The sequence below is a fragment of the Amia ocellicauda genome, chromosome 21 (genome assembly GCF_036373705.1).
Source record: "Amia ocellicauda isolate fAmiCal2 chromosome 21, fAmiCal2.hap1, whole genome shotgun sequence".
NCBI classification, from domain to species: Eukaryota; Metazoa; Chordata; class Actinopteri; order Amiiformes; family Amiidae; genus Amia; species Amia ocellicauda.
Window position 1 is genome coordinate 19,259,494 of NC_089870.1, and position 22,177 is coordinate 19,281,670.

At 47.3% G+C, this 22,177-nt stretch overlaps 1 protein-coding gene across 5 annotated transcripts in view; it reads left to right on the forward strand.

The window, feature by feature from the left end:
* Positions 1 to 22,177, forward strand: part of ralgapa1 (Ral GTPase activating protein catalytic subunit alpha 1) — a 54,816-nt gene that overhangs the window by 8,886 nt on the left and 23,753 nt on the right. For all 5 annotated transcript variants that reach the window (XR_010805197.1, XM_066694689.1, XM_066694690.1 and 2 more), the window contains exons 8-33: positions 141 to 279; positions 486 to 694; positions 810 to 1,046; positions 1,173 to 1,361; positions 1,590 to 1,730; positions 1,924 to 2,072; positions 2,582 to 2,705; positions 2,793 to 3,030; positions 3,128 to 3,289; positions 5,000 to 5,170; positions 8,303 to 8,427; positions 9,543 to 9,759; positions 9,986 to 10,162; positions 10,254 to 10,406; positions 10,500 to 10,693; positions 10,788 to 10,886; positions 11,068 to 11,223; positions 11,316 to 11,444; positions 11,693 to 11,818; positions 12,815 to 12,873; positions 13,740 to 13,848; positions 14,586 to 14,696; positions 14,849 to 14,917; positions 15,132 to 15,266; positions 15,832 to 16,015; positions 18,688 to 19,678. Coding sequence is in view for 4 of the 5 variants with exons in the window: in XM_066694689.1 (XP_066550786.1) it covers positions 141 to 279; positions 486 to 694; positions 810 to 1,046; positions 1,173 to 1,361; positions 1,590 to 1,730; positions 1,924 to 2,072; positions 2,582 to 2,705; positions 2,793 to 3,030; positions 3,128 to 3,289; positions 5,000 to 5,170; positions 8,303 to 8,427; positions 9,543 to 9,759; positions 9,986 to 10,162; positions 10,254 to 10,406; positions 10,500 to 10,693; positions 10,788 to 10,886; positions 11,068 to 11,223; positions 11,316 to 11,444; positions 11,693 to 11,818; positions 12,815 to 12,873; positions 13,740 to 13,848; positions 14,586 to 14,696; positions 14,849 to 14,917; positions 15,132 to 15,266; positions 15,832 to 16,015; positions 18,688 to 19,678 (4,793 nt within the window). In the remaining variant the exon portion in view is untranslated. The remainder of the gene's footprint in view (positions 1 to 140; positions 280 to 485; positions 695 to 809; positions 1,047 to 1,172; positions 1,362 to 1,589; positions 1,731 to 1,923; positions 2,073 to 2,581; positions 2,706 to 2,792; positions 3,031 to 3,127; positions 3,290 to 4,999; positions 5,171 to 8,302; positions 8,428 to 9,542; positions 9,760 to 9,985; positions 10,163 to 10,253; positions 10,407 to 10,499; positions 10,694 to 10,787; positions 10,887 to 11,067; positions 11,224 to 11,315; positions 11,445 to 11,692; positions 11,819 to 12,814; positions 12,874 to 13,739; positions 13,849 to 14,585; positions 14,697 to 14,848; positions 14,918 to 15,131; positions 15,267 to 15,831; positions 16,016 to 18,687; positions 19,679 to 22,177) is intronic.

The window sequence follows — 22,177 nt, forward strand, 5'->3', positions numbered from 1 at the left end:
AGGGATATTTTGGAAAGCCTTTCAGTTACGCCAAGTTTAACATTGTGCTTATGTGATGGGCAACAGACGTGCCACTACACACCGACTCTGTGCTTTGATTTCAAGTGCAGATTTTAAACTGCACCTGTTGTGTCTTGCAGGCAAAGAGTTTGGAGTGGAAATACAAGGAAAATCATGAAAATGGCTTTGCTTTCCTGTTTGCAAACTTCAAAAAGTATTATCTTCCTCATATTTTCCCAAACTTTTCCAAGGAGACCAGTTTATACAATCCCATACTTGGTAAGTCCAGTGATGCCTGGTAAATATCCATGTCTTTTTTTTTTTTCTTAATTTCTATCTATACTAACTTTCTGTTCCTGTCCTACAAAGACCTTTCTGTTGTTTTTCTGGGGGGGATAGTCCTGTTGTCTTCAGTTACTCAGCTCCCAGTCTGCGATGTCATGCATTGCTCTGTGAGTTCCCCCGTGTCTTGCTCTCGCTCGCAGAGGTTCCTCACATGAGACCAAAGCCACATTATGTCATCGTGAAGAGGGACGCCGAGACCAACGAACCCATCTATTGCACTAAAGAGATGTTCCTGAATGCGCGCGTTATCTTCATTCGCTGGCTGGTGTCCTTCTGGCTGGAGCCCCGGTCCAACACGGGCACTCACATCCCGGGGGTGGATGGAGAGAACGTGCCAAAGAACATCCAGGTGAGCTGGAGAACAATATAGTAGAGATTATATTATAGCAGGAGGGGAGAACATAAAGCAAAGGAAGCTGGGAAACAAGCCCTTGTCCTGACCAGGCTGTGTTGGGCCTCTTCAGAAAGCGGCGGCCGGCCTGGCGGCGAGGGAAGACAGCATTCCGCGGCCCGACGGGGTGGACGGCAGCCTGGAGCCAGAGCAGTCTCACTCCAACACCAGCACCCTTACCGAGAGGGAGCCCAGCTCATCCAGCCTGTGCAGCGTGGACGAGGAACACCTCACCGATATCGAAGTGGTCCGGAGGGTCTTCAGCTCCTCCAGGACCAATGTCAACTTCATCACCGAGATCTTCCGGCAGGTATGGCGCGACGGGGGCGGGACATCGTCTCGAGTTTGACCCCATAGAGAGAGACGTGTCTGCTTCATCTCAAATGAGGGAGATGTAGGGGTTCTCATTCACACGCTGTTGCCTACTCCGACGCAGGCCTTCCTGCTGCCCATCTGCGAGGCGGCGGCCATGAGGAAGGTGGTCAGGGTGTACCAGGAGTGGATCACGCAGGAGGACAAGCCCGTGTTCATGAGGGAGCCAGAGGAGGACCGCTACTCCCCCGTCGGCAGCGTCATCCACCTGGACACCACCGGGGATCACAGCACCGAGAAGGACAAGGACGAGGTGAGGCACGATAAACGCACACAATCACACACACGCTACACAGGAGGGAGCCAACGCCTGACCTAGACACACACACGGATGTTTGCCATTATGAATTGGGACCAGCAACTGTAATTATACAGTCACTGTATATAGAAGTCCGTTACTCAGTTCAGTGAATCTAATTTGTGCTGGCTGCGGTTAAGACTTTGTGTTGTACTATGTGTATTTATGTTTCACAACTCTCAGGAGAAAGTGCTGAAGTCCTCTGGCCACACTCGAACCCCTAGCTGGACTAGAAACTCTTCGTACAAAGATGCCATCAACAAAAAGACCGAGTCCGAGCTGGAGGAGCTCGATGTATTTGCGGGGGTGCAGTCCACTCTGCAGGTGTGGCTTTTTTGTGTTATATGTTGTATGTATTTATGTTTTTTTTGTAATCCTTCACTGCCATTCACTGTGTATTCAAGTAGGAGTAGGAGTTTGAATAATAATCTCTCCACATTTTGCGGTGTTGTCATTGTAATTGTGGTAAAGATGATGTGTGGCGTTACTGCAGTGTAACTCGATTCCTCCCTCTCAGGTTTTCATAACCAACTCCTCCAACGTGTTCCTCCTGGAACCAGCCAATGACATGAAGTTGCTGTTGGAAGAGCACATCGATATGTGTAAACGTGTCCTCAACATCTACCGCGGTCTGGTTATGCACGAAACAATGGATCAAAAGACATGGTACGTAGTGAAAAGTGGCTGCGTGGGATTTAAAGATGGACACTGAAGATCCACAGGTTTATTAGGATGTGTTACAAAATGTGGGCAGCAGTGTGGAGTAGTGGTTAGGGTTGTGGGTTCAATCCCAGGTGGGGGACACTGTTGTACCCTTGAGCAAGGTGCATTACCTAGTTTGCTCCAGTAAATACCCAACTGTATAAATGTAAAAATAATGTGATATAATGCAACAATTGTAAGTTACTCCTATCCAGGGTGTCTGCAAAGTAATTGAGTAATAATACTAATTGAGTAAAAGACAGTTTTGTGTAGGCAGCTGTCCAGCAAAGTACTCAACATGTGACCCCACCTATTCCTTTAAGGAGTCGCGATGGGTACCTAGTGCATTTAGATGGTGGCTGTCTGCGATGTCTTCAGAATATGTGTTTGTAGTTTCCCAATGTGGGTGAATTTTTTCTCCATTGGATATCTTGACTGATGTTTTGTTTGTTTGTTTTTTGGGGGGTGGCTAGGGAGCAAATTCTACTGGTGCTACTTAGGGTGACCGAATGTGTGATGAAGAGACCACCTACGACCATGCCCCATGGCAAGAAGACCGCCACCCTTTCTGGAAGACTGGCGGGTGCTATATTTCAGGTAGAGCCCTGACATCACATTGGTAAATGTGTCTTGGTTCCGCTTGCCTTCGTTGGTCTCATTTCCTCTGCTGCGTCCCGTCCGCAGACTCTGATCGTGGCCTGGATCAAGGGCAACCTGAACGTGTACATCTTCCGGGAGCTGTGGGATGACCTCCTGGCCGTGCTGTCCTCGCTGACCTGCTGGGAGGAGCTGGTCACTGAGTGGTCCCTCACCATGGAGACGCTGACCAAGGTGCTGGCCCGGAACCTGTACGGCCTGGACCTCAGTGACCTGCCCCTTGAGAAGCTGAGCGAGCAGAAGCAGAAGAAACACAAAGGCAAAGGTGGGTGAGGTCAGGCGAGGGACGCAAGCTGACCATCTCAAGCAGCTGGCGGCATCCATGTTCTAAAGGATGATGACGTCTTTCTTCTGACCCCTAGGTGCACCTCACGAGAGCCAGAAGATGGCGGTGGACCGGTCCTTCTCCAAAGGCTGGAGCCGGGACCAGCCGGGACAGGCCCCTATGAGGCAGCGCAGCGCCACCACCGCGGGCTCCCCGGGTATCGAGAAGGCCAGGAGCATCGTCCGCCAGAAAACCGTCGGTGGGTCCGCTTAGTTATCGCACTCCAACCCTCTTTAACATGCATCTTCAGGACGGCAGCCATTGTTTTTGGGAAGGAGAAGGTTGCCCCTAGGGTTTTTTTTTGTCTTCCTTAATAAAGAAAGGAATACTGATATTTTGGAAACGAATCATTGACGTGTAATGTTCAGTTATGCAAATCTAATGTACTGATTCAATGTAATATTCTTTCATAGTAGAGGGAGTGTTAGAGTAAAGAATTCCTCCTCTGTAGAATGCCGTCCAATCGGTAAAGAGTGAGTTGCCCTTTGACCCCCTGCTGTCTTGCCTCCCGTCCCTGCCAGCACGGACGGACCCAGATTCCCAACCTCTCCCTCCTGCCATCCAGCTTATTCCCCATTTCCTTTGCTCTTTTTCGAGACTCACAGCAGCAGCTTTGCCTTTGCTATCACTCTCCCTTCTTTCCTTCTCTTCTGTTTCTACCTTTCTGTTCTCCTTTGTTTTATCCAAAGCCCTGCGAAGCCGCTCCACTGGCGATAGCATCCTGTCTGCAGCCTTTATACGCAGTGCTAAAAGTGCTCCTGTCCTGGTCCACCCTCTCCACCCTGTCCTGCCTGACTCTGTCCTCACTCCCCTAGCTGACGAGATGTCAGGTAGAGCTGTCTCTGCTTCTTTCTGCCGCCCCCCCCTCCTCCCCGCTGCACCTGCACCCTGCTTACCCCCCTCCCCCCGCCCCTGTTTTTTTTTTTTTTTTTTTTTTAACTCCTTGTAAACTAACCGTCATGGTTTATTTTTCGTCTTTGTCGTCGTCGTTGTTGTCTCTCCCCCAGCTTTATTTTTTCTCTCTCTCTCATCATGTTCTTCCTCTTGCTTTTGAAAACTGCTTCTTTTATTTAATTTTATATCTGTCCTGGCACGTTCATACTTTTGTGCAGATCTATAGCTCAAGAGAAATTGAGCTTGGATGTTGAAAACTGGTACTAAACTGCATGTGCTTTATTTTTATTTTTGTGACCTACCGTATTTCTATTATAAAGCTGATCAAGTACGGCAAAGCTTATCAACTTTTCTAGTTTGAAACCCAGAGATATGATTGTTCTTCATGATGACTGGTTCAAATCCACCGTGTCCGGACCCTCTCCCTGCTCCCCCTGTTGGCTCCACCTCCATTCCCCCGGTCAATGACATCTTTTTCTGAATACCCATCGAGTGTTAACGTGTAACACATTACTTCAATATCCATGTTTTAAACATTTCTGTGAAATATCTTTTATTTTCCATTATTTTGCATTGATTTCATGTGCAGTCGAAACCACATTTGTTGCACGACAAATCAATCATTGCAGACAGTAAAAAGAAAAGTCACTGAAGTAAAACATTGCAGATTTAGGAAATTAAAGACTCCTACTTTAAACAAATCGTGTGTTTTTATTCTTTGTCGGATAGTAGAATTAGCTGCTCCACTGCAATGTATTTTTTATGTCAAATTATTTGACTACGACTCCTCTGACGTCTCGCCACCTGCGCTTTATTTAGTGAGCAGTAAATATAGATAAAATAAAAAGTGCCCTGTTCAGACAGGGGTGACTAGTGTGTGCATTCAAACCCCGTTAAAAGAATAAGTCGGAGCTCGTCTGTGGTGCTTGTCTGTGCCGTGTTGCATGTGTGCTCTGACTGTTTTTCTCTGCGCTGAATGCTGTCCCCCTCCAACAACGTATGCTTGTTTTCCCAGATATGGAGGACCCACAGGTGGCCCCCCGGGCTGCCCGGATGCGCCACTTTTCCCAGAGCGAGGAGACGCCCCCATCGGAGGTGTTCGTGGCGCCGGGCGAGGAGCAGCCCCTGCCCCGGAGCAGCAGCACGTCCGACATCATGGAGCCCTTCATCGCCGAGCGGGTCAAAGGTGCACTTCCTGTCCTTGACAGTCCATCTCACGGGGCCCCCGGCCTGCAGAGTCCCGCCGAGGTCTCCGTGTGGTCTAGATCTGCGGGCGGGCTCCACGCGGGCGTCAGCGGCCGGGTGTCCTCGCTGGAGGTGGGGGATAGCATCTATGACCACCTGTGCCAGCTGGTAGGGTCTTCAGAGCAGCCCCCTCCGGCCTTCCTGCACCATCCGCCCGTAGAGTGTGACGGGGAGGAGGACGACCTACTGTCGTCCCTCAGGGAGTACCTGAGGCAGAAAGGGGAGGGCAGAGCTGAGGGAGAGGGTGAGGCCACGGGGGGGGCGGAGAGAGGGGCAGGGGCAGGTCAGAGCGCCATGGCCCTGTTAGAGAGCTGGCAGTGCGCTGACAGGAGGCCGGCGTGGCACGAAGGCAGCGCCGACTCCACGGCCGACGAGGACAGCGTAGGCCAGTCAGAGCAGAGCATGTATGACAGCCTAGAAGAGCAGGCGGCCTGGCAGGCGAGGGAGCTGTTCATCATGGAGGAGAGCTTGGAAGGCAGGAAGTCTAGCCTCTGCAGGACAGAGAGACCCCCCCATCACTTGTCCAGGCAGGATGCCACAGAATTAGAGGCAGGCACCGAGGGGAGGGGGGAGCCGGGCAGCCACCCTAGGGAGAGCTCAGCGCAGGAGCACTGCTCACCGGCGGCCGAGCCCCCCCGAGGCCGGCACACCTCCTCCACGGCAGCCCTCAAGCCCAGGCTGGTCCGGGGAGGGGGCAAGAAACGGCACGGCGGCGTGCACGTCAGTTTCCGGCCCTCCACCGAGTCCGTCCAGTTCCACAACCCCTTAGAGACCAAGGAGGCCCCCTGGAAGGCCCGGCTGCGGAGGCTTAGCGGCTTTAGTGGAGGGAGCAGCGGTGGTCCTGCCAGCTCGGCGCCCGACACCGCCAGGCCTGCGGTGCAGAAGGCCCTCAGCCCGGGGCAGGCGAGCGGTGACAGGGGTAGGGAGGCGCTGGGGGAGGAGCAGGCGGAGAGGGACAGTGCAGCGGGCAGGCGGGTCAGCCGCAGCGCCATCAGGTCCACGTCTCAGGACAGAGGGCATCATGCACAGCAGCAGGGGTCCCTGGGTGGTGTCTATAAATCTGTCGTACATGCTCTCTCCAAGCCGAAGGCACACGTCTCCCCACAGCGGCAGAGCAAAGTGCCAGCAGAGGCGCCCCTGAGGGATCTGTACAGTCATGTAATGGGCTATTTTGGAAGGAAAGCACCAGGTGAGCACGGAATGGCGGCCCGAGCACAAACCCAAGACAAAAGCGCCTGTTTTTTGTTTTTGTTTTTGTTTCTGCTGGATGCAAATTTTTAAACCAAAGCTTTTTTTATTATTTTAATTTTTTTCTCCCCCTCAAGTTTGTAGCGCAATCAGTAAACGATCCAAAGTCCAGTGAGACCCCAGGAAGGCTCCTTTGCCCCAGCTTTGTGGGATATATAATCTCTGCTTCCCCCCTTCTGTCTGGATGCTGCATGCGGCCTCTGATCGGCTCATTTCTCCTTCCTTGCCTTCTCTCACCCCAGTATAAAACGTATCTCAAATAGCAGACTTTCTACTGCTGACGTAAAGTTTTACCGAAGTCATTGCAGCCGAAGATCAGCTCGTTAAAAGATTGGATAAAAAAAAATTCTCCTAAATGCAGTGTCTTGTGGGTAGGGATTATGCGAGACCCCAGGCTGACTACCTAGCTTCTAGTTACAGCGGTGTAACCTGATAGTAAATGTACTCAGACCTTCACAGCAGCGGTGCATTTAAAGTGTAGTACTATATTTGTAACAGTGTTGTAGGTACCAAGTGTGTTTTTTGTCAAGGGGAGGCATACAAAAAAAAATCACACCCCCAAAAAACTGTTGCACTTCCTCATTTGTATTTCCAGTTCCAATAAGGGATGGAGTTTCGTTGTGTTGATTATATGTCGGACCAGCAGAGGGCAGCATTGCCTTGCTTCATGGTTCAGGGTCTTGTCATCGTCCCAGGATTTACAGAGAATTGAATAGCTGCAAAAAATGTCATTGTGAATTTGTAGGAAGCAAATGTATATATAAAAACATAAATAGTGGATGGTGTCTAATCTCTGGGTGTATTGTACTGGCACAGTAACCAAGATAATAAGGACAACTTGAACTAGTTTTGAGAGTTTGAATGTAACGGTCACTTTGGGGCGTATCCCATAGTGCAGCTCAGACGATGTCTACCCATCAGGAATCGAATTACACGATTGGCAGATGTAGCACTAAGCACAAGGTCAGAAAGAAAGTATACCTACAGTAACTGAACCAAATAAATAACCAACTACTGGCTGTTGTCTGAGGAGAAGGTGCACCTGGCTTTGGGACAGCAAGCCTGTTTGCTGCACTTCTTGCTGTGAAGAATGTTTTTTATTTTGTGGTTTTGTTTTTCACAATTTTAACACTTGCTTTGGGATGGATTTCTCTTTCCACATGACTTCTAACCTGCTCACAACCTTTTCTTCTACTGTGCCGTGTACAAGATCACTAATTCTAACTCTTATTCTGTCCATGCCCTGGAGAGAGCAAGGTACTTTGTCTGTTTTGGGACTGCATGTCTTGTGAGTAGCTCCTGCATTGCTTATTGGTTATAATCGGTTATATTTTTTACCATTGTTTTGATTGATGTGCACCTGTTTCTATATATACGTAGCCCTCCTGACATCTGGTCACTACACCACTGGCTAGAGTTCAGTCTAGATCAGTTTTTTAAGATTTAAATTTGTGATACATCTTTACCAACTAGGGGAAATGTTCTTTAATGGGTCCAGAAAAAGGTTGTAGATATTCCAGTATATGTTAGCATAGCCGATAGCTAATTAGGCAAGACTTATAAATATTGAAAGTGTTGTTTAGATGAATATATTCATAATAATAAAGATAATAAGTCAAAATCTTGTAATATTTGGGAACATCTGGGAATTCTTTTAATTCCCATGCACGTCCCAGAGCAGGGTGCCAGCGCAGGGATACCCAGTGGTGTAAACCGGTCAGCAAGGATTGATTGATCGATTGAATAAATAACTTCAGTGGCACACGAACCTCCGCCTCGGCAGTCTTGTAATATAATATACTGTTCATTCTTTATCTGACTCCAGCCAATAAAGAGGACCTGAGCCAAAAGATCCGCCCGGTCTCCACCGACGCTGGCAACAGCAACCCCAACATCAGCGACCTCATGGACGAGTTTATTCAAGAGAGGCTACGGGCCAAAAGCACAGCTGTGAGTCTCACCATTTAATTATGGGTTTTCATTTCCTTATCAGTTCACTGCGCTGGCTGACGGAAGGCCTTTGAGTCATGTTGTGGTCAAGTGTTTCGTGTGTACCTTATTCAGCAGATCCGACGCCCAGACGATCTCAATTTAATTTCGGGAGGTGGGCGTAGACTTGCGCAGGACCCAGATTCCAGACACTGTTGTTGCAGTATCTTTGACGTTGGTAGAAGCGTTACAATTACACTTTAAAGTGTTTCTGGCATATTATAGGCGGTCCTCCTTCTCTCAGCTATTTCCTTTAGTTATGAGTTACATATAGTTGCCAAAGAATGAAAAATAGGTTTACCTGACTTGACTACTTCCAATAACAGTGTGGGGGGAAAACAACGTGAAAAACAGCACATCAGGAGCGTGAGAAGTGAGAATAGGCGACGCTTGTTCCATTGCATCTGGTTTTACCCATTTAACTGATCGTAAACCTTCTCCAGCTCGCCTTATTTGGCTGTGCACTTCAAAGATTGCAGTCCTGTTTTGAGTACCTTCTCAGACGTGTAGCTGTTTGTCTGTTCTGCTCTCTGTCAGCTTTTTGTGGTTTTCACACCTTTATCTTGTTATTTTTCTCAGTCCTGAACGACAAGGGACCGTGGAAACTTGAACTTTTCATGACTATTGCGTGTCGCACTTAAACTAGTGACTCTGGCGCAACGAGAGTGTGTCCTGTGCACAGAGATGGGTGGCAAATTGATGTCAAGATGTTTTTGTTACCCCTTGTACTCCTACTGCCCTGGAAAATCTGAAATAAACAATTTAGGATTGTCGGAATGTGTTGCTTTGCTTCAAAGCTCCACAATGTCATCGAGTCGTTTTGTGTTATCAAAGTGAACGGGTTTAAGTAATAATCCAATGAGATAAAACCCCATTAACTGTCAATACGAGCGTAAAAAAGTGTGGAATCGGAATGGGGGTGGTGGGATGTTGTCTTACTCATGTATGTGTTTGTGAAAGTACACTTAGTATGCAAAGTAGCTCCCGAACGATCCACACATGTCCTGTAACTCTGGGTCCTCCATCTCCGTCTGCTGCAACGTCCCCGTGCTCACCTGACCGTTTGCCGTCGGCAGGGCGTGGCGAGGCGAGGCAGCAGCCCCGGCAGCCTCGAAGTCCCACGAGACCTCCCCGACCTCCTGACCCGCCAGAACCCCATGCGGCCCATCGACGACCCCGGCGTGCCCTCGGAGTGGACGTCCCCCGCCAGCGCCGGCAGCAGTGACCTCATCAGCTCCGACAGCCACTCGGACTCCTTCAACGCCTTCCAGGACGACGGCCGCAAATTTGAGAGTGAGGACGATGCGTGAAAAGTCTTTCAGATGCCAGGCTTTCATACCCAGACGTTGGAACAGCCTGCAGGCCGTGCCAACGTCTGGGCTTTCAAGTGATTCTGAAGTGACAACAGAGAAACATTAAACTCCTTCCTGATTGTGCTGAATGCTTTAGGTGCTAAACTGTATCCAGAATGTCACCATTTGGCGCTTCCTGCGATTACAATGTCCCTTTCCCGGCGCAGACTTCAACTTCGGCCCTGACGGTGCAGCTGGGGGTTCTGTGGAGCAGGACGGGCTGCACTCCCAGCTGCAGACGGCGGACGAGCAGGAGCTGGCCAGCCTGACCACTCTGCACATCGACTCGGAAACCAGCAGCCTGAGCCAGCAGGCCCTGTCCGCCGACACCGTCACCATCACCGGTGAGGAACCAGCCCGCGGGCCCCTCCGTCGCCACGTTTTTGCGTTCTTGTCTCCGGCTGGGTTGCAACTGTCTGGCCGTGTCTCCCCCAGGGTCCGAGAGCGCCTCCCCCACTCAGTCCCCGGCCGGCTCCCGCTCCCAGACCCCCTCTCCAGCCACGCTCAACGCCGACCACATGGAGCACAAGGACCTCCAGCTGGACGAGAAACTCCACCACTCAGTCCTGCAGACCCCCGATGACCTCGGTATCCCCCTAACCTCTGGGCATAGCTTTGAATTATCAGTGCCTTTTTTTGAGGGCTTTATCATCCTGATTCTCCGCCTCTCTCTCCGTCCAGAAACCAGCGAATTCCCAATGGAGGACTGCAGTGTGATGGCGGGGGGCAGCCTGACCGGATGGCACGCCGACGTCGCCACCGTGATGTGGAGGCGCATGCTGGGCATTTTAGGGGATGTCAACTCGATCAAGGACCCGGAGATCCACGCGCAGGTCTTCGACTACCTCTGTGAGCTCTGGCAGAACCTGGCCAAGGTAACTGGAGGGGATTGAGGGGTCAGTGATCTGTGTAGGTCAACTCCAATATTGTGTGTGTGTCTTTTCATGGTTGTTTTTATCATTGCCACAGATCAGAGACAACCTGGGCATCTCGCTCGACAACCAGACGTCGCCTCCCCCTCCGGCCTTGATTCCTCCGCTGCGCATCCTGACTCCCTGGCTCTTTAAAGTAAGCTGCTCCTTCCTCCCAAACTGTGTGTTTACGCTCTCCTGTAGAAGACCTCTCTGTGGGGTTTAAACTGGACTTGCTAAAGACTACATGGTATACTTGACTAGACTAGAATTTCCCGTACAGGTTTTGGTTTCGTATTCAGCTAACTGTACCATCCTCTCCTCTCTCCCCCCCCCAGGCTACCATGCTGCCAGAGAGATACAAACAGGGGAAACTTCATGCATACAAACTGATCTGTAAAATCATGAAGAGAAGACAGGATGTCTCGCCTAACTCCGATTTCCTGACGCACTTCTATAACATCATGCACTGCGGGCTGCTGCACGTCGATCAGGTGACCTGTTCAGTCTGCTACACTTCTCTACTCTCTCAGTCTGATGTTTTTCGTTTGCAAGCAATCTCTCTCTTTCCCCCCCCATTTCTCAGGATATCGTGAACACCATCATCAAGCATTGCTCCCCTCGCTTCTTCTCCATCGGGCTGCCGGGCGCCACCATGCTGATCCTGGACTTCATCGTGGCAGCCAGCCGAGTGACGGCCTCATCCTCTCTGAATGTGAGAGCACTGTTATCGCCCCTGTGTATATCCCAGAACTGTATGAGTCCCTTTTTGATTCGGTGGGACTCTTCTCACGTATATTACTCTTTGTGTAATATTGTACATAAAACTGTAACAAACATGTCTTGCTGGCAGGACACTTACCACCATGATACAATACTTTTAAATATCTGGGTGCTTCATCCTGCTGGTGGTTTCTGTGACTTTCTGTGATTTAAAAACGATGTTTGTGTTTTGTCCTCCAGGCTCCCAGAGTTGAAGCTCAGATTCTGCTGGGTTCTCTGGTCTGTTTTCCCAACCTGTATGACGAACTGCCGGCCCTTCACCCGACCACGAATGACGTTGTTGTCACGAAGTTCAAAGATGTCAAGGTAGGATTGTGGGCTCAGGGGGGGCATTAGAATCGTGTGACCTGTACGATCTTGTAACACATTCCTCATATGGGTGGCTGCTTTTGGGTTTCTTTTCTTTTGAAAGCAGTTGTTTTGTGGTAGCTGCCAGATTAATCCATATAATGCACTAACTAGTGTTAAAAACAATACACCTATGTACAGGTATTTCAGAGTTTCCCCAGAGAAAACGACTTGCAAGCAATCAAGCCAGTCATTTTGCTTTGCTTTGAAACTGCCTCTCAATAATTTTCAACGTTAAAGCCAGCGCCGGACCAAATGCATGTCTTAATCCTTCTGGGGATTTCTGTGCATCTCTGTTGTGTGGAGTTTTTCGACTCCCCTATTTGCAGCTGGCGGAGAGCGCCGCAATTCTGCCGTCATTAATGAATTATCAGGCATTCTGGCCTCGCCACTAAAGAGGAAATCGACGCTGTTGTTAAGAAACTAATGCCATGCATGCGAGCGTCTCCCATTTGCAGAGAAATTTTCCTCATGGTGTTTGATAACACATGCGTTGCTCTGCATGAATAGAGGCAATTTAATGCTTCCAGGGGGAATTTTAAATTGTTTGTCTCTCCTGTGTCCAGCTTTTGTATTTGTATTTATATTGTCTTACATTTGAAATGCAAATTATTATTAACGCTTCAGCTTGAGTGTGTAAGTCATGCGTTGAAATGGTGAAGTTTATTGAAAGTGGAGGGCTGTGTGACCGTTGTCCTCGTTAAAAAGATGATTGAAAGGAGAGAATAGGTGCAGGGTTCAAGCTACAGAGACTTGGCCATTGAACACTGTTGGTCTTGCTTTAGTGGACCTTGTTGGATTTGATGGGTGAAAAAAACCATCTTGCAGTCCAGGTGTTCCTCCTCATTTGTTAAGCTCTTCCTGCTCTCTGGTTTGTGTATAAAGGGTTTTGTGGGAAGCTCGCTGTTGTAATACTTCTCCCATCCCTCTCTCTTCTTCTTCAATGTCTTGCAGGAGCACATCATTAAACACATCCTGAGCTCGGCGAGAGAGGAGCCCTCCGCGCCGGCCCGGTAGGTGGCATACGTCTTGTGTTTGTTCGTGATAACATCTGCTTGCATCTGTTTTAATCCAGCTATGGCAGAGGTTTTTTTATACTGTTAATATGCATTAAACCTTTTGTGCAGTCTTGTAATATGTTTGGTGGTGGGTGGATCTTCAGGGGGTTGTGTCTACATCATGGTTCGTAGCAGATAACTGTTTAGTCATTTGTCTGGTCATCCAGACAGATTAGTGAAGTGTCATTTTAAGTAATCCAGTGCCAATGCGGCACAAAGGCGTTCAGCAGATTAGGGGATTAAACTCTCCGCCTTTTGTTTACAGATTAGTGAAAAGGTGCTAGTTTTTGCATTGTCGCCACCATGTAAAAGACCAGCTAAGTAGGGCTGGACTAAGCAGGGTTTGTGTTTTTAATGACATTTAGTGTGGGCTTTTATTACCTTACACTTACCATCTGGCCCAGAGGTCAACGACTGAGATTCCTCGAGCAATAACATTGATTTTACCCCAACTGGAAGGTCTTCATCTTGGACTTTCATTGTCCAAAAAAATACATTTTGCTTCACAGGACTCTGTTGTTGTGTGTCCTGTCATTTGGGAGGGTGTTAAAATGTGCATATGCATTTTAAGCATAGATACTGCACGTGTGTCATAGACATCAGATAACTGCAGTCCCCTAATAGTTTTGATTCATATCGACTGACCACTTCCTGAATGCCATGCAGTCCAGTTGTGCAGTGAAATCTGGAGAATTAGCATGCGTTGTAATTTTTTCTACATTATTCATCAGGTGGGAGATTTCATTATTGTGTTTAGGCGATGATGCTATATTGTTGTGAGTCTGTCGCATCTCATTTCTGATGCTGCTTGTGTTTTGCAGGTGTGTTGCTCTCTGTAGCCTGGGGATCTGGCTGTGTGAAGAGCTGATGCACAATACAGGGCACCCTCAGATTAAGGAAGCTTTGAATGTCATTTGTGTCACCTTGAAGGTATAACATTCTACTCTCTAGTTTACTGTTAATATAGGTCACATATCTGTTCTTCTGCGTTTTTATATTTGACTAAAAAAAATTACACATAAATGGGTAAGATAAAGTTATAATTATGTTGTTAAAACATTTTCTGGAATACACATACTGTCAAAAATGTGTTTAAAATATACTGGCAATGACACGTCTCCTCAGTTTCTGCAGCCATGTTTTTGTAACACATTCGACTGTGAGATTGTTTGGCTCGGGGGAGGAGAGTTGAGCGCCGTTCAGTACAGAAGATTAGGTCCCTTCAGCTAAATCTGGACTGTCAACATGTTTGGCTTCCCAATACAATGGACAGAAGGCTAATCCACTGAAGAATGCGCTCGACAGACTTCAAGGAATTATGTTTTTGTCTGAAATGATGGTGCACTGGTGCTTTAAGACCATCGCTGACTGTACTGTTGTTGGTTTTAAGGGTACCAGGAATGTTATTGCTCCCGTGTTTTAAACCCACTTCTTTAAGAGCAGTCCAAACACACATCACTATCGAATGAATTATGAACTGGTAGTGGAGCAAATGCGGACTTATTACATCTCCCAGCAACACATTGAACATTTATGTCTGGTGCCATTCCAGTTTGTAGAATGGCTATACCCAACAGCTTCATCTTTCTTTAATCCAATTGTGGATTTTGTGTGCCAATGGAAGGCCGTGTGCTTTATGGGTCTGTCTCTTTCTTGTTGCGTTTCAGTTTCCAAATAAAACAGTTGCGCAGGTCGCTTCGGACATACTTCACTTGCTGATTAACTACGTGGACGATCTTCAGAACTTCCCAGCCGATTCTCCCAAGAAAATAGTGGAGGTAAACGCAGCGGGGGGGAAATAACCAAAATTGTTTATAGCGTATTATAATACAGGATGTGTGGATCTCGCGCTGTTTATTTGGTTTAAATTTAGTGAGGCTGTTGCTCTCGTAGCCAACTAGCTTGATTTACAAATTTTCTGACCTTGCAGATCCTTATAGCAACCATCACCTACCTGCTGCCTTCAACAGAGTCCTCTCCACATGAGCCGGATAAGAGGGTGGGTGGATCACTGCTTAATACTTCCCAACACATTTCAATGTATTTATTGATGATTGTTTACTAGACTTTGATACGTCCTGTAAGGTCGCAGATCTGTTCAGTTAATCTGTTTGTCTTCCTTTTTAGAACTTCACACTTCATTGGTGTAGAGAGTTGCCTGCTCCCAGAATACATAATACAAACTATAAAATGTAAAGTTTTTCTTCCTGCAGCTGGTGGTGTCCCTTTTGCTCTGTCTCTTGGACTGGGTTATGGCTTTACCCCCCAAAACCCTTCTGCAGCCCATTCACATTCCTGGAACGGACAAGGAGAGCACAGAGAAGTCTGTCCTGAGCTGTATCTACAAGGTGAGGCGAGCAGAGGAAATTAAGACCTGTGGGCGTGTGGGCGTTATCGAACGGAAATGGTGCTGCCATTTCCTTTGTATTAAGTTGTTCGCATTCATCTGCTATTAAGATCTCAAATTGTGGAATGTAGAGCTTAATTCTGTTTTAATTTTAGTAATATTACCTGAAGAGCCATATAAATTGGTGATTCACTGAGGTGTACCCCATCTGTGTTGTACTTCTCTGCATTACGTGAGGGGATTATTTCTCATTCCTTCTCATCTCTCTCTGGGCCGCGCTGCAGCACATTTACACTTAGCTAGCATGCAGGAGAAGTCATTAGAGGAAACGCAGCCAGCACTTAAGACATTTCCATGTGCAACATAGCTGTTTTTCTTATGAACTGAGCTGAACTGATTTCTCTTTCTCTTTTCACCTTTGTTGGCCTTGCCTCGTGCCGTTTCATAGTGTCTGAAAGCCATAACCTGTTTGTCTTGTATTGAGAGCAGAAATAAGGTTGTAATTTCCTCATTTGCACGATCATGCTTTATTTGTTTATCATTCTTCCCCCCCCCCCATCCTACAGGTGCTCCACGGGTGCGTCTACGGAGCCCAGAATTTCAGCAACCCCAAATATTTCCCCATTAACCTGTCCGACCTGGCCTGTGCCGACTACGATCCCTTCCTCCACCTCGAGATCCTGAAGGAGCCCGAGCCACTCCACTCCCCGGACTCAGAGAGGTCGTCCAAGCTGCAGCCAGTCACCGAAGGTAGTCGTCCTCTCCTTTCTGCCTCTGCGTTGTTAATGCCTCCGGTGCGTCTCCAGTAAAGGGCCCCAGGGGATTGCGTTTTGCTGCAGGTCACCACAGCAACTCCCGCCAGCCCGCAAACGCAATCCCACTCCTGGTTTCTCAGACTTACCCGCGTGCTCTTCAGACGTAATCCCCTAAAGCTGTCCGAGAGAGATGATTTATGCACGTTTCAGCGATGAGAGGGGGTGGGAGGCATTCGGGGGTGAAATATGAGTAGGGATGCACAAATCAGGAATTATAAAGTATTATGAAGAAGATGAATTTAAATGTGGCTTCACCTCATCTGTACTGAAAAATGTGGAAGGGGAGTAAGACTCGGCCATGTATCGTAGACGGCCGAGTGACTCTCTCTAATCGCCAAGATGAGAATTTAAAAAATAAATAGTGTGCTTTGAATCTTCGAATGACCTTTATAGGTAATCGCCTGCCATTCTCCACATTGCTTGAAGGGGTCCGTTGCTAGATCTGTTCATCCATTCATTTTTATTTGTATAGCGCCCTTCGCAGGGTAGCCACAGAGCGCTTTGCAGACTGATAAACATACAACAAACGTACAGCAAAATAAAATACATAAATAATACAATAAAGTAAAATAAAAATAGACCTTTAAACTGTTTACATGATCTAAAATAAAGTAAATGAACATTTAAATAAACAATTTAGGCACGGAGGAGAGAAAAACAAAAAACTCCTATGGATGGCATGTAGGAAAAAATAAATCTCTGGGGGTCCACGGCTTAGGGCCTAGGCCTAATGGTTGCCTCCCCTCCAGGCAGTATAGATCAGAAACCATTTTCAGGTATTCCTACCTACCCAGTTTAGTTGGATGTGTCTTTGGTTCAATCTTCCTACCAAAACCTGATCATTAAATGTAATAAATCCTCAAATGTATGTAATCATTATAACTCCCAGTTTGTTTCTAGGCTTGAAAAATAAGATGTATATGTGTATATATATAAATAATAGGACAAATGTGTGTTCTTAATCTTTCAGTGTAAATGCATTCTTTTAAAGCAGTGGAAGAAACTGGAGTACTGTTGTTGTACCAATAAAACCCATCTGCAACAAAATACAACGGGGTGAAATGTGGGTAATATCAAGCACTAGCCTACATGGGTGCTAAGCAGTTAAAAGCCTTTAAAAAAGAAAAAAAAATCAATTCACACTTTAACTTCACCCTCAGAATTAAAACCAGCAATGAGACTGGCAGCAAGGAGAAAATTGAAACAGATGAGCTTAATACTTAAAGGTACCTCTTACCATAGTGCTGTTCTCAGCCTGTATTAGGCTTTCTCCTCATGTCTCCTTAAGGGTATTAAGGACCAGATAAATGCAGAATCGTTCCTTTTTGCAGTGTCTGTGTGTTTAACAGCAGGTGATTTTGTGGTCTGTAGTGTCTACGTGCTGCTTTTTTATCAAGAGAAAATTACTAATCATTGTGGCCTTGTGTGAGGCATGCTTCTTCCAACTTGAGCACTTTTTCTTGGCAGAGAAACCTGAATGCAGAGATGTTCTTAATAGGCTCAGCGCTGGGATTTGAGAAGTCTAATTGTCGGGTATTAAAAGGAATGGCTATAATTACCCAGTTTTTGCCAGGTTCCACCAATGCAGCTGTACGTATTTCTGCATATATACAGTTCTTTCTTATAATTTTTTTTTTTTGGGGGGGGGTAATAATTGAAGCTGCTTATTTTTAATTTTGTTTATGTATCAATTAAAATATGAGGAGTATGTCTGAGGTAAATGTGTCTCTTTCCCAACTACACTGAACAGAAATATAAATGCAAGACTTATAATTATTTTACGGAGTTACAGCTCATATAAGGTCAAATTAAAATATATTAATTAGGCCCCAATCTATGGATTTCAATTCTCATGTTTTGAGGGAGCGTGTGATTGGCCTGCTGACCCCAGGAATGTCCACCAGAGTCAAGACCCTGGTGAGGACGATGAACCACAGACGAGCTTCCCTGAGACGCTTTCTGACAGTTTGTGCAGAATGTGTCTTTGGTTGTGCAAACCCACAGTTTCATCAGCTGTCAGGGTGTCGGGTGTCAGATGATCCCGCAGGTGAAGAAGTGGGATGTGTAGTTGGCGTGGTGGTCTGCAGTTCTGAGGCCTGGTTAGGACATGTTGCCTAATTCTCTACAACGACGTTGGAGCCAGCTTATGGTATAGAAATGAAGAACCATTCTCTGGCAGCAGCTCTGGTGAAAATTCCTGCAGTCAGCAGCCAGTCACACATGCCCTCAAAACTTGAGACATCTGTGGCATTGTGTTGTGTGACAATTTTACACATTTTAGAGTGGCTGTTTATTGTCCCCAGCACAAGGTGCACCTGTGTAATGATCGTGCGGTTTAATCAGTGTCCTGGTGTGACACACCTGTCAGGTGGATGGATTATCTTGGCAAAGTATAAATGCTCACTTTGGGATGTAAACAAATTTGTGCACACAATTTTTGAGAGCAGCTTTTTGTGCATATGGAAAATGTCTGGGATCTTTCATTTTAGCTCATGAAACAAGGGACCAACGCTCTAGATGTTACTATGACATGATAGGAATCCACACAGGCCAAAGAAGTTGAAGAGTTTACCGTCACAATCACTTTGTTTCCTTGTCCCCTCGCAGTGAAAACGCGCATGCAGCACGGCCTGATCTCCATCGCGGCACGCACCGTCATCACCCACCTCGTCAATCACCTGGGCCACTACCCCATGAGCGGGGGCCCAGCCATGCTCACCAGCCAGATCTGCGAGAACCAGGACAACCCGTACAGCGAGAGCCCCGAGCTCTCCCCCGAGCTCTTCGAGAGCCCCAACCTGCAGTTCTTCGTGCTCAACAACAACACCCTGCTGTCCAGCCTGCAGATCAGGGCCGAGGACAATGTCCCGGGGGGCGGCATGTCGGCCGGCCTGGCCACCACCAGCTCCTGTGTGCGCATCATCGTCCGGGACATCTCTGGCAAGTACTCCTGGGACTCGGCGGTGCTGTATGGACCGCCCCACTGCAGCCACCCCTGCCAGCCAATCAGACTGCCCGCTCTGACGGCCCACCGCCACACCCCGCCGGGCCTGCGGGGAGAGGAGGCGGAGGAGGCCGTGGACGAGGAGGAGCTGGGAGATGAGGAAGAGGGAGAAGAGGAGGAGGACAGGGCCGTTGAGGCGCGGGAGGAAGAGGACGAGAGCTTGGAGGACTCGGAGCACGTCGAGGAGGCCGAGGAGGACGAGGAGGACGAGGAAGCGATGAAGGCCCCCCTGGCGAAGCGGCGGTGCCGGGAGGTGGTGCCCTCCTGGGACGCCATGCAGGACGAGGAGGACGCCCTGGACGAGATGCTGCAGTACCTGGGCGCCACCAGCCCCGAGTGCCTGCAGCGGGCCGGCGCACCCCTCAACATCCCCGCGCCGCCGCCCACCTGCGTGTCCGAGAAGCAGGAGAACGACGTCATCAATGCCATCCTGAAGCAGTTCACCGAGGAGAAGGACTTCGCCGAGAAGCGCAACCACGACCTGAACATGCGGGCAGTGGAGCAGGAGGAGCCGCGGCCCCAGAAGCCCCAGTCGGCCTTTTACTACTGCCGCCTGCTGCTCAACATCCTGGGCATGAACTCCTGGGAGAAGAGGTGAGAGAGTGAGAGAGAGAATGAGTGTGAGAGAGGGAGAGAGAGGCTAGCAGAGGATGCCCCAGGAGTGCAACACAGCACTTATCTCCTGCAGATACAGATCAACACGTTTCCTTTTTTCTCTGCATTCCTAATTTTGTAAATTAACTTCTATAACCGCACTGAGAACCCAAAAAAGATTAGTTTCAATCTGTGCTTCAGTGTATCATTATTAATAGTAATGAAATATGAAATGTACATATTAATATTCTTTTTTTTTCAATTGGGAGGAATTGATTCCTTAAGTTTAGATTGTTGTGGAGGTGGATCTGTGTTTTGGTGCTTGCTTGTCAGTTGCCGATTTTATTATTCTCGTCCAATCAGCTCAGTATAGACATTGTATCAGCTGTCCTTTACACACCTACCCTATAATGGTTTACTCTTATCTGCTTTACAGATCTATAATGTATGTGAATGTGGGTTCTGCCTCGACGTTCATTACCTTTCTTTTTGTTTAGTTTAATTGTAGTTCATGGAGAAAAACAAAACTTGACTAAAACCCAGATGAAAAGCTGCATATTTCTAGTTGATGATAATTGGAGGACATATACGGAGGCATTCTCACATTTGGTTGAATGGAGCTATTTATTATGATAATTCCCATTTCGCAGCCGGTTACAAAGTACTGGAGTGTCGAGGCGCTATTCAGTTTCCCGCAACAAAAGACATCTTAACAGTTTGCTTGTGTGTTGAGAATTAATGAAAGGTGCATTATTTGTATAGTGGCAGTGGTACATTTACTCATTACTAATATGCATACTGAAAAAAACAAAAAAAAACACATTACTTTGAAATCCCACAATGCGCTGTATTATATAAAAAGCAGGAGAACTGGGGACTGGGGGCTTTTTTTAATGAAGTATTGTCCTGCCCTCGTTCTGCGGCATCCTTGCATTATTCATCCTTGGGCGAAGACTAAGGTATTGCAATGCGCGGGCATTGTGCGGCGTGTGTTATATCACTCTTTCATGCTGCTTCCTATGCGCATCCAAAATAGCTTACTTTCAATGGGTGGAAAATGAAGACCATTACATTGTAACACGCTAATAAAGAGGTCTTGTCAAAAGGGGGAGAAAACGAATTCGATTCTGTGTTGTCAGGTTTCCTTTGATATTGTGAACCGGCGCAGCTTCCTGCCTGCCGAGCCGCCCCTCCACTGGTACTCGACCGGGTTTTATCTTTGGCTGCTGCGGCGAAGGGGCAGAAAACCATCACAGAAATAAAAACGGGTGGCTTTCCCTGCGGTGCGGTGGAATCCGTTATGTTCAAAGACGTCCATGACTGCAGCGTTAGAGAATTGGCAACTTTCTTATTATTTCTAGATATATAAAGATGCTACATTGTATCCTTGTGCAAGCACTTTCTCTACATTTTGGGAAAAACCTACAAGAATGTTAAAAGCGCCAACAGACAGCTGAACGGAAAGCGAGAGCCGCGTTTTTGTTTGAGTGTCGGTAGTGAAATCAATAGCAATCCACGGCAGCTCTTTTGATTTCTGTACAGGTCACAAAACAAAAGTTGTGGCGAGAGTGGTCTGGCATTGTGTGTAATAATATAGTAAACACGAATTAAATGCACCTCGCCGCGGACCAATCACATGGCTTTATGTGTAGGGCAGTGTTATTTTCACACTTGCCAATATAGGGATTGATCTGAATGCAATCATGGAGAGTTCAGGTATAACGGGTTTAGATCTTTTTAGGTTTGATACTATTTACAATAAAGCTTTTACAGGGTAGCATGCATTTTATTTTATTCATCCCCGAGACATATTGGAATGTTTCATTCTAATTCTCCCAAAAAAGAAGACAACAGCTGCAACAGTTAATTAATTTTATTTTTTTGACCATTTGTTTGTTTCTTTCGACGATCCCTCTGTTCGGGTCGCAGACGCCACAGTATGTTTCGAGACTGAGCTGCACAGAGAACTGTAGCAGCAGGTTTATGAAGAAGAGAGTTTTGTTCTGTAATCGATTGAAAAGCACTGCCTTTATATTTCGAGTTGGCTTTTGCTGTTCTGTTTATAGAAGCATGTTCTTTCCCCCGGCACACGTGTGAAAAACAAACAAACGGACAATTAGCTAAATGTTGTCTTAATTAAGGTAGAGCCGTCTACAGTGGGTTTTGTCTGTCGGTAAGTTGGAGAGCTCTTCGAGTAATCACTTTCTGTTTATCCCAGACTGGGGTGTTTTTTTTTTTTTTTTTTTAATCTGAACCACAGGGAGTCACGATGATCTGTAATTTTTTGTGCTCCGTTGTTATCCCCGCTGCATTTCCGCTCCCTTTAAGTGGATCATTTCATGTATCCCCACATTTAAGAAGGTGAAACATTTGTTGCATAAATCCGAATCCATTTCCCCCCCTACATGTGAGTCATAGTTTGATCAGTAAGTGCAACATCACAAATAGATTTCTAAAATACCACCAGCGTCTGATTAACTCACCAGCCAGCATATTTAA